At 37.7% G+C, this 14,407-nt stretch overlaps 1 protein-coding gene across 3 annotated transcripts in view; it reads right to left on the reverse strand.

Annotated features, from left to right (window-relative positions):
• Window positions 1-4,121: 4,121 nt before the first annotated feature.
• The window catches only part of CMPK1 (cytidine/uridine monophosphate kinase 1), a 32,121-nt gene continuing 21,835 nt past the window's right edge, over window positions 4,122-14,407 (reverse strand). For 2 of the 3 annotated variants that reach the window (XM_081056564.1, XM_081056565.1), the window contains exons 2-6: window positions 12,130-12,276; window positions 8,796-8,948; window positions 7,509-7,585; window positions 7,170-7,266; window positions 4,122-6,252 (exon numbers count right to left, since the gene is read on the reverse strand). In XM_081056564.1, coding sequence (XP_080912690.1) covers window positions 6,211-6,252; window positions 7,170-7,266; window positions 7,509-7,585; window positions 8,796-8,948; window positions 12,130-12,276 — 516 coding nt within the window. In that variant the 3' untranslated portion in view covers window positions 4,122-6,210. The remainder of the gene's footprint in view (window positions 6,253-7,169; window positions 7,267-7,508; window positions 7,586-8,795; window positions 8,949-12,129; window positions 12,277-14,407) is intronic. The other variant, XR_013993818.1, reaches the window with a different exon arrangement.

Below are 14,407 nucleotides of genomic sequence, written 5' to 3' on the forward strand. Positions count from 1 at the left end.
GAACTGTGGATGAGATTTTTCACCAAAACATTGTTTTCTGGTTCCCGTCTCTCCTTGCTTTCATTCCAAGGGTCACACTTTAAATCTCTCTATGAGTTGTGTGCTGAAAGTAGAGTGAGGCTGATGAGGACAAAAATTCATGTCCCATCCCATCCCCAGGAATTATGGTTATCAGATTCCAATCTTCAGAAGGAATGAAAAAGGAATCCTAAGGAGATTGTGAGCAGTCCCAATTAGGATCCAAAGTTCAGTGATCCAACCTGCAGCAACAGCCAAAAATAATTTTCCTTTTCAATTTATTTTTTCAACACTTACTGAGTGCCTACTATTTGCAGGCACTGGGAAACAGAGACGAAGAACACAGACATTTTTGCTGTCCTGGAACTTATAACCTAGCCGGGGAGATGAACAATAAGTAAACAAAGTAACTTCACAAATTGCACATGTGTGCAATAGAGAAAATAAATGACGGTAATAGGCTAGTGACTAAGCAAGCATGGTGGAGTATTAGAGGTCACACTTAGAAATTGGGCTTTATTACGGATAGGCAGCACGAGCTACTACAAAGAGAGGAGGCAGATCTAATAAAGCCCAGAGATCTAGGTTCCAGATCCAGACTCATAACTATCTAGCTGTAAAGACCTTTCCTTCATTTAAACAAAAATGCTTAGAATCAAGGAGTACTTAGTTTAGCTTAAGTCGGCAGGTGGAGCAACTGACGTGGACTCCTTGGGCCTCAGTTAACCATCCATGAAATGGGAAAATCACCATCTCAACCTGTGTCATTGAAAATGTTTGCATTTAAGCATTAAAAGAACTATACAAAAACACAATACAGTTAAGAAACCACTAGACTTGAGCTTAACTAGTGAGCTTGTTGAGGGCAAGTGTTGTGTGTTAGATTGTTGTATCCCTAAAAAATCTGTCTCAAACATATTTTGAATGAATGGCCAGCCAATTTTTTGCAATATCGTTTTAGTGTTATTGTCATCTCCTGGTCTGGTGACAGACACATTGTCTAAGGAAGACACAGATTTTCGGTAACAAACTCTCTGATCTCTGTCCCAAGGTTAGTGTCTCTGCAATTCTGATGTGACCAGTGAGCTCAATTAAGATAGCAGGTCCTTGCATGAATGCGATTACAGCCCGAAATAATGCCTTCTATATGCATCTACCTATTCTTCCAACAATTGACCATAATCTGTATACTGTTATATAAAACGATTTAGCTGATGACTACAAACAGCTAATTTCTTAAATCAAATACACAAGCTAAACTCAGAAATATCCATAAAATTACTCAAACCACAAATTAAGGGAAAATGAAGATAGATGGTATTAAGGGAGTCACATTCCTGAAACCCATTTCCATCAATCCATTAAATTTTAGCATTCCCTCCCATGTGCTGCCATGACTGGCTGGTGGCTAGCGTGAGTGGTTGGCAGCCGGCGTTGAGTGGCCAGCAGCCATCGTGAGTGGCCGGCAGCCGGCGAGAGCTGCTGTGAGCTGCTGTGAGAGGGCAACCAAGGACTGGTGACCGACTGCCTCAGCCTGGGGGAGCCAAGGCTCATAATACCAGCATGGACCAGGGAGCTGTGTCCTACACAACTAGACTGAGAAACAACGGCTTGAACCGGAGGGGGGCATGCAGGTGGAAGAAGGGGAGGAAAAATTTTAGCATTTCCCCAAAATAATGTGTCCACCTTGACCACTATCCCAGTAGAGGACAGAGTAATGGTAGTGTCTATTGTGCATGTTACCTGGTAATTAAAAAGAAAAAAGGTTTACATTTTGACAAGGCTAGTTTGATGCAGGCTCATCACGATCATAGATACTCGGGCCAAGTTCTCAAAGCTGCTTTGGAGCCATCAGACCCTCGAAACATTTCATTCAACATCATTAACAATGAGATGCCACAGGAACTTGACTGGCTTATATCAATTATCCTATGGTAAATCTGGTTTCATTACACATCATCTCAAAGTTAAGTGGGACTTACTGTATAAAACTAATAAACAACTTAGCGCGAGCCAGGCCCAACAGCTTTGTGCTTCTAAGTATTAACCAACTGAACTAATTCAACGTTTTTTCCCTCCGGCTCTGGAAGCCCACAGAGCCAGGTGGCTGTGAGAGAGCCAGTTCAATCCAGAGTCCTCAAAGGATTGCAAGGGTGTACAAACTAGCAAGGCAACTTACTCAACTCAGGGGTTTTCTTGGAAGTCCATCTTGAATCCACTGTATCAATTTTTCTGCCCTTGATTTTACAGAAGCAGCTACTGAGAGTACATTTCTTCCAGGAAGCTTTCTAAAGAATAGTACATGAGCATTCCCAAAGCTCACACACATGGCTTTATTAGAATTTTACTTTCTTTTTTTTTTCTGGGGGGGGACAGTTGATCTTTAATTAAAAAGTTGGTAAATATGTAAAGATTACATACTGTGGGTGCCAAAAAAATGTATACACAATACTTTCTCTTTTTAAATGTGGTGATTCAACCGAATGAGAATGCATCTGCTATTTACGTGTTTCCCCGAAAGTAATATCTAGGCGGACAATCAGCTCTAATACGTCTTTTGGAGCAAAAATTAATATAAGACCTGGTATTATATTATATTTATATTGTTATGTTATATTGTTATGTTATATTAACCCGGTCTTATATGATAGTATAATAAGACTGGGTCTTATATTAATTTCTGCTCCAAAAGATGCATTAGAGTTGATTGTCCAGCTAGGTCTTACTTTCGGGGAAACATGGTATATGGTATGCTGCTTAATTGCTTGATCCCACTGTGCAGAAGGCAGTTTTTAGTTTGCTTGGACTATCTACCATTAGCTCGAATGTAGTACTACCTCTGCACATGCTTTTCCTCTGGCTGGTTAGGGCGTCAAAGGCCAGTGTTAGGAAGTTGCCTAGTTACTTCAAAATGGACCATAAATAGAAAACAATTTTCTGTGGCTGCAAGAACCTCACCTGGAGAAATGTTAATTTCTCCCTATATAAATGTTAAATGTCTCCCTATATAGTACAAAATAATTAAGACATCTTCTCTCATGCCAGAGTCTTAGGGAGAAAAAGTCCATGAAAGAAAAGCCTCTTTGAAGAGGGACCCAAGAGAAGCAGGTTCTGCTCTGACGAAAAGGGACAGCAGGGATCCCATACAAGTCTGAGCCCTGGTGAGAGCCTGCAGTCAGTATGGCTGGCATAGGGTATAAGGTGGTAGCCAGAAATTCAACTTAGTCTTTCAGCTTTCCCCAGGACAAGAATGACGTTGACCTGCAGGACTTAACTGAGGTCCATAATTAAATGCATCACAATCACAACCACCACACTCATTAAGAGGAAAGCAGACCTGGGTCCAAGAGTACTTACACTGGAGTCAGAGATGAGGGAAAAAAAGGATGGGTGATTAGGACCATTTTCACCCTTTTCCTTTGGTATACAATAAATGAGCTCCCTTTTTTTCATTTAAAAAAATGCTTAGAATGAAGGAGTACTTAATTTAGCTGAAGTATGCAGGTAGGCTAGGGAGAAGTGCAATAGGCTATATAAGAATGACTGAAGTTAGTCAACAGAAGACATTTGAAAGCCTATCCGCATCAGAATGTTAGTTTTAGACAGAAAATTCTTGGAAGGCAGAGAATGTGTTTGTAGCACTATGGCTTATGCAATTAATGTGTTTGAAAATGAAGGACCAAACTTCTAAGGAAAAGATGCTGACCTAGTCTGGCCAATACTTTCAGCCACTATTATCTCCAGGGACCACTGGAATGTCAGACAACCACTTAAGTTACATGGACAAAGCCAAAAACCCACAAAAACCTTGCATCCTGAGACACACTGCCTACCGCCAATGTCCCCCTCCAAAAGATGAAGAGTTGATGCAGCAGGCTGGGAATGAAATAGGCTACTTGTGCCTCAATTCAGATTACTTCTTGAAGGAATGGGATAAAGTCACGCTTTCTGCTTAACTCAAGACACACAAACATAATATACAGAGCAGCAAATTCTCCTGGATCCTGAACTCTGCTTTTGCTATGTGAAGACCCACATGTTAAAGATGATACTTCTCGATATTCAATATGCTTGAAAACAGAAATCTGAACCAGCAAACAGAAAAGGCCATAGCACAAAATTTATTGGGGTTACTTACTAAATAATTCATATAAATCCAACATCAGAGAATGAAAATAAACAGCAAGGCTTCCACTGGGGTCTTTTAAAAAAGTAAAACACTTCTTGGTGACTGTATCTTTAACAAATTGAATGACCAATCTAGTGAAGTCAGATGTATCTCAATTAGCTCCTCAACTCAATATTGCTAACACATTTTTCTACTTAAGCAAACAAAAAGCAAAGCTTCATAATTTAGTAATTACTATGTTTCTTGGTTTTTGTTTTCAAATTCCACAGAAAGATATTTGATGAAAGGAAGCAAAGCACCTAATCTCAACAGTCTTCTTAAAAACCTTAAATTAAGGATGCTTTCACAATATCAATATAAATATTCAGATCCCGATCTGATGGATTTCTTCACTTATGTGAGAGGTAATGCACTCAAAATATTAAGTCTTTACTCCTGCTTCATACTACAGCTGTTTGATTAAATTACCAGTAAAATCCTTCTGGATTGGCTGGACTGAATCACTACATAAGAATTCATTACAGTCGCTGCCAAGAAACCAACATAATGTCAATACAAATTTTGGTGGCTAATACGATACAGTACTTATGGATACTTTGTTTTCTAATGGCAAGTATATTGAACATTCTTCATTAATAAATGAATTTCATAACACACATAGAAATAAATGAATCTATTACAATATAAGACATCCATAAATTGTTCTCACTATTCCCAATGACTTTAAATATAAACTCTAATTATACAAAATAAAAATTCCTTGCTTGATTTAACCCTGTATACCCAATGGTATAAGCAATGAAGATGAGAAACATTTTAATAAATCTTATAAGAACCTTGGATACCATTTTGCATTAGTGATGGTAGAAAAAAGGTAAGAAAGGAAAAAAACAAATTTCTCAGAGATTTTTAAAGAAAGAATAGAGTTAAGAAAAAATTCTTTTGGACTCTATAGGCTTCTATTTTTATTCTATACCTTTCCATACTTCAACATGATGCCAAAAAAAAAAAAAAAAAAGAATTTACTGAATAAAAGTAGCCAGGAAAGGAATCAAACATTTATAAGATATATTTATTACTTTTCTGTCCAAAGTGCAATGATTTTTTAAATCTTCTTAAATAACTATGAAAAAAAAGTATTCAAGAAAATAAAATACAAATGGGAAACTTAACCATTAGATTGCTTCTACTTTATACTAACCTTATATTTAGCATAGAAAACAAAAACAACCCCATTTTACCATTAACCTAGTACATGCATTTCAAGGTTCCACTGCTAGGAATTTTGTTAAGATCAGTTTAATCATTAGTAACACTATATAATAGAGCATAAGAAACACAAGTCATTAAATGTGATCCTTGCCCCTTAAACCTCAGATTTCTGTCAGAATAAAGCTGACAATTCTGCCAGGCTCTGAACCCCCATTGTCACCATCCAAATCCCTGGAAGCATAGACTATGTACGCCCTGTCATACAACTTTGTACAAGTTGTAGTAAAAGGAAGCCTAAGTTTTCTTACCTTTCTATAGGAAATGGTCAGTTATTTGATAAGTATGAAAACACATCTAGGACTTCATTGTATGAGTTTGTTTACCAAACACACTGTGCGAGAACTGACTACACAAAAAGTTCCTTTGGAATTTGGTCCACAAATTCACTTAACAGGTTGGAAATTTAAAACCTGCAACAAAAAGAGGAAGTAAGGAATCTCTAATCCTGACATGTTGTAATAACTAAAGGGATATACACATATACTAAAAAGTTATGCTCACAGAAGGCACAAACAATAAAAGGGATATTCTTTTGTAAATAAAAACAAAGAACTAGCTAATACCCTTCTTTGTTTTGTGAGCACCATAGCTAAGATGAAGTTAGACCCGAATTCACTGACTACACCTATAACCAAAAAGAAAAGATAAAAAATTTAATTTTTCTTACTTTCTAGCCATTAACTGTTATGTAATTATGAAAGATTAAAATTGCCTTAAAAAGGGATTGTGATAGCAGCTATATCAAAGCAATATTTTCAAGCATGATTTCAAGGATGCTTTCAAGTTTACAGTTAGCCTTCTTTGTCAAAAATCTTCACAACTTCATCAAAAACCTGTAAAGGGAAAAAGATAATATTATTTAAAAAGCAGAGATTGTTAAAACACCATATGGCTTAAAAATATGTCAATTTTATATTAATTTTCAAAATGGATCATTAAAAACATTATGATTTCTTAGTTTCAATTATTTTACTATAGACAGTGCTATAATATAAATAATTCACATAAAATTATGAACATGTTGCATTCAATTTTATTGTGTTTTTAGGACAAAACTTGATAGGCTATCCACAATTTGATAAAATGTAAACTGAAGTGGCTTATCTTCCTAGCTCTGATTCTAAAACACGTACGTTTTCTGATGTATTTACCTGCCTGCTATAGGAAGTGACAATGGATGAAAACCAACAATGACTATGCAATGAAAAAGAAAGACCCAGAGGAAGAAGACTCAGGGAATCAGGGAAGTTAGGTGAGTTCTGAGGCGCTAGAAATAGTTGCTGGACACTGAGGGCTTGTAAACCACAATATCGAGACCACTGATTCATGAAGGAAGAGAGGGGTGTGGAGTCAAGGAAATGTTAGACCTCTGGAGCCACATGCTCTGTGATGGAAGAGATGGAGGCAGCCTGGGGCTCCTAAGCGAGATGACTTGAAATTCAGGTTACAGATTTTTAAAAAATGATTATGGTCCAAATTATAGTTGTCCAAGTGCCAATTTTCTAGTGTTTCAGAAAAGAGGTTTAGAATTAATAAACTACCCACTTCTTATGAAGAATAAGTCTGGTATTGTAAAACTCATTTTAGACTATATTCAAAACAGGAGAAAAAGCCTAATTTTTCATTTAGTCTCCAATGTCTTGGAAAGCAAACTAAAGTGTCATGATATTTCTTTTTCTCATGCCTAATCCTTGACCCAAAAATACATTTTTACTTGACTTTTTTTGTAAGGCAGGCTAGGGATACTCACTTCATCAACAGATTTAGAAGCATCGATTTTCTTGACTTTCCCCATTTTTTCATATAAGTCAATAATTGGTTTTGTTGACTGAAGATAGGTTTGAATTCTGCAAAAGAAGCAAATATTGCAAGGTTCGCAGTATCCATCCATTTCCCCATGTTACAAGACAGCTCAGAGGACAACTGGATCTGACCCAACTGACTCCTTTATCATTTTCTCAGACAAGCCATTTTACATTTTGGAGCATAACATTTTGTTTTTCTGGACCAAAATGAGGCAAGCATTTAATCTGCTACTCAAGTTCCAAACTGAGATTGAGATGGCTTGTGTATAAAAACTGCGAAGTACCTCTTTTCCAAGCTCTCTCTGTTGTCATCACTCCTACCACTGCTCTTTCCCCTCTCGAGACATCGTTCAATACAGATCTAAAAAGAGAAATAAAAAGATATTTTACAAAGGAAAGATACAAATTTGACATTCTTTTAACCTGGAAAGAGAATAAAGTTTGAAGAGTTTAAAAAAACAAAAAGAAAAACAGCATTAAACCCAATGTGTCTTATTCATTAATCAACATGCAAAGTCCTTTTAAATTTAAACATGTGGTTCAATTTATATAAACTAGGTTAAATAAGTACAGAGCATAATAATTCATTCATGACTCAGTTTTTCCTGTGTATTTTTTTCAAACCGCAATAAAAAGAAGATCTGTATGTGTATGGTTCCATCTAGGATATATTATTAACTTATTAGGTATGAATTACATACCTCAAGCTTTGTTCTACTTCTGCTTACTTTTCGATAATTCCATGAATACCCAAATATTTAAGAATCAACATATTTGCATTTGAATAAAGTACCCCTTGTTAATCGTGAATAAACATTCCTTAGTTATAAAGCTGTGGTAACATTCTAAAGTTAACTTTGAAGAATAAGTGGAAACATATTTTTGGGGGTTGGAAGACGAGAGTTACATTTTTAAACAACTCAAAGGATGCAGCAAGTCCCTCCCCCAAGGCATATTTGCAATTCAACCTAAGAATAGTCAGCTTCCTTCAAGGCAGTACTTCAGGCTGTTGGCATTCATTTAATGAAGGGTACAGGTGTCAAACAGTCAGACCTTTTAACTAAATGATTCTAAGAAATTCATTTAGTTATTCAAAGGTATGTCAGAGTATGTTATTAGAAGAGCCGAAAAGAAAAAGAACACTTTCTTGCTTTTTTCAAGATCATCTTACTCTGAGAAGACAAATCAGGCTATCTTCTATTATGTTTCCTTAAAACAGCAAGTTTTCCCAACTTTCCAGCAATGTGCTTCTCTTCCAGTAAACAACCATCATAAGGCAAGATACTCTCTGGTAATAGTGCCTACCTAAGAAGTAACAGTGCAGCAGCTTCATTACGTAACATTATTGCTAATCAATTCTTAAAACCAAAGCAAAAGGAAATAAATTGTTACTTAGAAAAATAAAAGCAAATTTTAGGTCAACGAGGTTGTGGATGCCAAAGAGTGTTTAACACTCCAACAGTAAGACAGGGCTGTTCTGTCTATCCAATGTTCTAATTCAAAAAAGTACTGCTGCCAACATAAAACGTAAATACTAACATAAGTAAAGGGCGAATGAAGATTTTTGTTACCTCATTATTACAATCAAAAAACAGAACGAAAGATACATCTGCCTTCCCATCCATGGTCTTGTTCCAACCTTGAAGGTTGTCTTGATTTCTTGGAAATCCATCAATCAAGAATTTATTCTTCTGAGCATTGGCAGCCATTGTCTGATCCATTTCCTAAAGGAAAAGGAAGATTCAGGGTCAACGCTGTATTAACAAAATGTAATTTGTTAAGCAGGGTGGTGGATATATTGGCGTTTGTTTTATTATTATTCTCTAAATCATAAGTAAAGAGTGAAGGAATCATAGGGAAATAACGACTTTAAGGAACTGAGCCAATGTATTAACATGGTAGCCTCAAGTTGGTAAAATTAAGGGTATGTACCCCTCCCCCATTTTATATACACACACTCACAATTCTTCCCTGTAGTTTCTACATTTTCTATAGTAAGCACATATTCTTTCACATATGCATTCACAAAGTTATAAACAGCAAAAAACCAATAATGCCTATTTTTGCTCTAGTCACTAGGTACCCTATCTTACCTTCCCTTTCCTCTTCCCAAGTGTTTTGCTGTGGTGAAAAATATGCTACTTCCATTAAGTCCTCTGCAATAACTCAAATCTAAATGCAAAAACACTTTGGACAAATATAAAGAGATTGCTAGAATGAATTTTTAGTGTGAGTTGAATTTTTTTTTAACTGAAGCTAATTAAATCTAAATGCCACTGGCTACCCCAAAACACATGTAGAAAGCAAACAATACATTCAGAAAGAGACGAAGAGAAACACGTTTCACCATCCTCTTCCAAAGTCTGAATTTAGGTAGAATGTGGGAATATGTGAATGGGAGATGCAGCTAGCTGTCTAATCTCCAAATCCCTACCATTATCAACCACCATGGAATAAGCACAGATGCATGACTTTGACAAACTCCAAAGTAGCCTCTATTCTGAAAGAAACTGATATCTAGTCTTTTCGGTGCCCAAACTGTTTCCTAGGTCCCTCAAGAACAATGGCTGTCAGGATCCTTATTCATTTATCCCTGCATCTAGCTTCTCTAATATTCACAAAACTTCCACAGACGCTATTGAGCTACTGCTATAAGCATTTCTACCCTAATTATGGTAGTAGAAGACATCTGAGGAGGTACATGAATGTTCTACCCACTAAACATATTTACTTGAGGCCTACTATCAGAGAACACGAAGAGCAAGGTCATGGCGCCTGAGGAAGCTCACAGTTCAGGGCTAACAAATATGTAAGTTAAATGTGCTAAGTTCTATGATGAAGTATGAACTACGAACAGATGCTATGCTAAAACAAAGAAGCAAGCACAAACTACCTGGAAACTCAGAGAAAGCGTTACTCAAGAGGTGGCAGCAGAGTTGAATCCTGAATAGTGAAATGGCAGGTAGAAAGGGACCCTCATACTCTAGATGGTGTAAACCGGATGTATAAAGGCTCAGAAAAGAGACAGCATAACAGCTTTTATGAATCTGAAGTAAGGTGCTATAGTGGAATCTTATGATGTGTGTAGAAAGTGGTGGGAGATATGACAAGGAAGCACGTAGGGGCAAGAGTAATGAAGAACTTCATTGCCACGCTAAGGAGTTGGTTTTTACTCTGGAAGCAATAAAGGACCACGGAGGGATTTTAAGCAGAAGAATATGTTCGTATCACCTTTTAGAAAAAAATCATCTTGACTGCACCATGAAGGATGAATCAGAAGGAGACAGGATGTTTAAGGTAAAAAAACTAATGAGGCTCTAGCAATGGTCAAGAAGAGGATCTGAACTAAGGTGACAGTGGTAATAGAGAAAAAGGCTAAGAGAAGAGGATTAAGAGGAAGATAAATGGAAGGATCTGCTCACTGAATCGATCTGGGGAAGTGAAGGAGAAAGGGACGGCACCCAGACTTCTGGCTTGGGCAGCTGGGTAGATGGTAGAACCATTAACTGGGACAGGAAATAAAAACAATCACATTCTAGATGATACATTCAGTCTCTGACATATTGATTTTGAGATACTTGTAAGACATTCAGATGGATGCCCAGTAGTTAGTTCGAAATATAAGTCTGGAGTTCAGAAAAAAGATTTGTGCTAGAGCTATAGATTTTGGCATCATTAGCATAGTGAAAGCCTTGGGCGTGGCTAAAACCATCCATCAAGAAATATATAAAATGAGAGGAAAACCAAGAATACAACCCTTGAAGGATATGGTTTAGGAAACCTGCAGAAGAACTATCAAAGATTTAAAAAATAGCAGTCATTGAAGTAGTTAGAGACCAAGATAAATGGTGTCACAGAGAACAAAGAAGAATGAGTTCCAAAAAAAGACAGTAAGTAGAGTTAAATGCTACAAGAAAAAGGACTGAAAATATCCCCCAGATTTGATAGAGAAGATTACTGGTAACATCAGCAAGAATAGTTTCAATGAAGATGGACATAGAACCTGACTGCAAACGTCTGATGAGCAGAAAGTGAAAAAATAAACAATATAAACCAGTCTTTCACAATGCTTAGGTATAAAGTGGGGAAAGGGCATTATAACCAGAGAACGAGGAGAGAGGATTTATTTATTCTGGAATAGAAGCAGGTTACTCCAATCTCTGAGACCAGAGGAAAGAATGCGTGTGAATGAGCTACTCTTCATCTTCAAGTTTCTCTATTTCCATCCAGATGCTCTCATCGGTCTTCAACTATTTCTGTTTCCACTCTTGCATTTCTCCTTCACTGTTTCTTATATGCGAAAATACCCATTAATGACTAGTCTTGGGAATCTATAGTGGAGAGTTATGAAAATTCAAAGTATCTGTTTTTTAGAAGAGACATATTTTAGTTTGACAGCTGTTAGTCTCAGCGTTTCACCCTCAAGATGGTGATGCATGATTCAGAAAAGGAGATATCAGGACTGAGAGAACAGCAACAAAGGGAGGGTCATGGGAGAGAGGAAGAAAGGGAGGGAAGGAGAAAGAGAGGGGGGAGAGGGAAGAGGGAGAGGACAGAAGAGGAAATTTATAAGAAAACAGAAAAGGGAAAAGAAGATGGGAGGTGGGGAAGAAGAAAAAGAAGAAGTAGAAATTCAAAAGAGATTGTCTGCACATTGGGAAGAGTTGAAGTGCACTGATGTGGATGTTAAGCTGAGTAGTAGCTGATCCCAGACCAAGGTAGAGGCTGCCTGCTACTATCTAATTTCTTCCCAGGTAAAAGTGGAATTTCCATTCTCAAATACTATGACCACCTTCTACATGCAAGAAATTCAATACTTTGATTTTTTTCATTACTCAAAGAAAAGCTAGATTTAATTTCATATTTACTTGCTAGTTTTAATTGGCTGGCATTCACATTCCTTACCCTCTTTAACAAACTGATGGTTATCTCAACTGGCACAATCTTTCCATCTTTAATGTACTTTTCAATGAGTTCACCATATTCTGAATCTGGGTTCTTCCTTTCATCACGAAGAAGTTCTCCTGCAGAAAGGTGTGTGTAGCCATATTTCTGAAAGAAACAACACATAGGAAAGAAAATCAGCACATTCAACCCAGCGATAGGACTATCGATTCTTTTCCCTTCGTGTTAATTTCTATATTCTAATTTTTCTTACATTAAAAAAGCTTTGCTTGTATATTAAATAAACAATTAAAAAATCTGAGAGACATTCCATATAATTTCTCAATTTGCCTTAAAAATGTCCTTTACCTACATAGAGCATGGTAGCTACAATGTCCACAAGCCATGAAATGATCCCCAAATTTATCTAACTATTCAAGGTGATAAGGGAGAGCCCCCTCACTATAGGAATTTTAAGTCTCCTTTTCCCTAGTTTCTTATCTCCCTAGTCCCTGGTTTTAATCATTTTTTAAATCAGTATCTCAACCTTAAACTAAAGACTGCTCCCAGCCTAAATCATAGAATGTCTCTCAATCCTCTGCTTCAGATAAGTACCCAGAAGCCTGTGATTTAAGCTTGTTGATTGTAATCACTGTGGCCCAGCATTCTTTCCAGGTCATTCCAGACCCTGGGTAAACAAGGCCACCTGAATAACTAGTATGAAGTCAAATGGACTTTCACCCTGCGTCAGTAGCTTGAGTCCCGCTCCTTGGGTCAGCGCTTTTAATCTATGAATCAAAATCTCTCTCCCCTCATCTAGGGGCCATAGGGATACAAACGATGCCCCTGCAAGGCTTCCAGTACCCCAAGCAAGGAGGCCAACTCGGTCTTCCAGGTGGAGCTCGAGACCCCTTTCCCTCATCTAAGATCAGATAGGGCGAGAGTCCCATGAATCCCCGACAGGCAGGGACAATAGCCACATTCAGCAGGAAGCAGACACGGAAGAAGAAATCTCCTGTCCCTCAACTTCCCATAGAGATTTCTAGGGATCACGCCTCTGAAGGGAAATAAGGCAGGCAGTTAGAGATAGGAATGGGGTCTCCAGACACTCCTGTACATTCCACACAGCCGATGGAGAACCGCCCCGAGACCTCCCCAAAACCTCCCCTCTACGCCCCAATTTTTCCCTTATTTGCCATAATCATTAACCACTGTGAAGACACTTAGAAGACACAAACTACTAACTAGATACGACTGGTCACTCACACCTGTGCAATAAAGGCTACATGACTTTCATCTCACCTCAGCCTCCTTATACCATCATTATAATATCATGCATACGTCTGGAAGTTCATTAATATCATTATTAATGAACACTGAATTCTGGGAAGGAACATGCACAGTCTAAAAAGACGAGGTAATAGCCTCTTGTCAATCACAGATGTCAATCAAGTGGCCCCACACCTAAAGAGGAGTAGCCCATTTTAGAAAAAAGAAAATAAAAAGTCCAAGTCCTCGCCAGTCAGCACCTTTTGAGCCACTCTTTTGCTCAGGCCCACTCCTATCTCTTTGGGGTGTACTTTCGTTTCTGACAAACTGCTCTTTCACCACTGCCTTTTGGTGTCCCCCTCAATTCTTCGTTTGGGATACCAAGAACCTGGACACCTCGCCGGGAAGGCTCTGTTCTCCAGCAACGAAGTCATTAAAGCCTCACTGTGTTCCTCCAGGAGCACAATCAACGTTTAAATGCTATTGATAATGTGCAAAGGCGTGCTTAACAAAAATTTATACAACTCAAGGGAAAAAATCTGACCACTGTTGGCTATACCCACCTTCTATCAAACTCTCTGCTTCCCTTCCTTAAACTCAGCACATGTAACTTGAACTCATCAGCGTTTACACAAACCCCATTCTTCTGTTTTGTTTCTTTTTCAGTCAACAGCACAAGTCCTACCGCATCCACAAAATTAGCTTTCCTGACCATTCTGGAGAGTGGGCACAATCAAATAATGTCTTAGAGTATCACTGTCTCTCCTAGACCAGAATCTTCCTTCCTACTCTCAAAAGTGCATTTCCTACCTCTCTAGTTGCGACTAGAGAGGACTCATATTGAAATGGGAATACAGTTACCTATTTTATAAGTTAGTGATGATTATTAAATTAGATAATACACAGAAATTGCATACCAGAGAGCCCGACACATAGTAGGTGATAAAAGCCATGAACTACCTCCTTGTCATCATGCAAATATTTATTTTAAATAATTTGGAAGTATTTTTGTATTATATATGTGTACATA

Source organism: Rhinolophus hipposideros, assembly GCF_964194185.1.
Source record: "Rhinolophus hipposideros genome assembly, chromosome: 8".
Lineage (NCBI taxonomy): Eukaryota > Metazoa > Chordata > Mammalia > Chiroptera > Rhinolophidae > Rhinolophus > Rhinolophus hipposideros.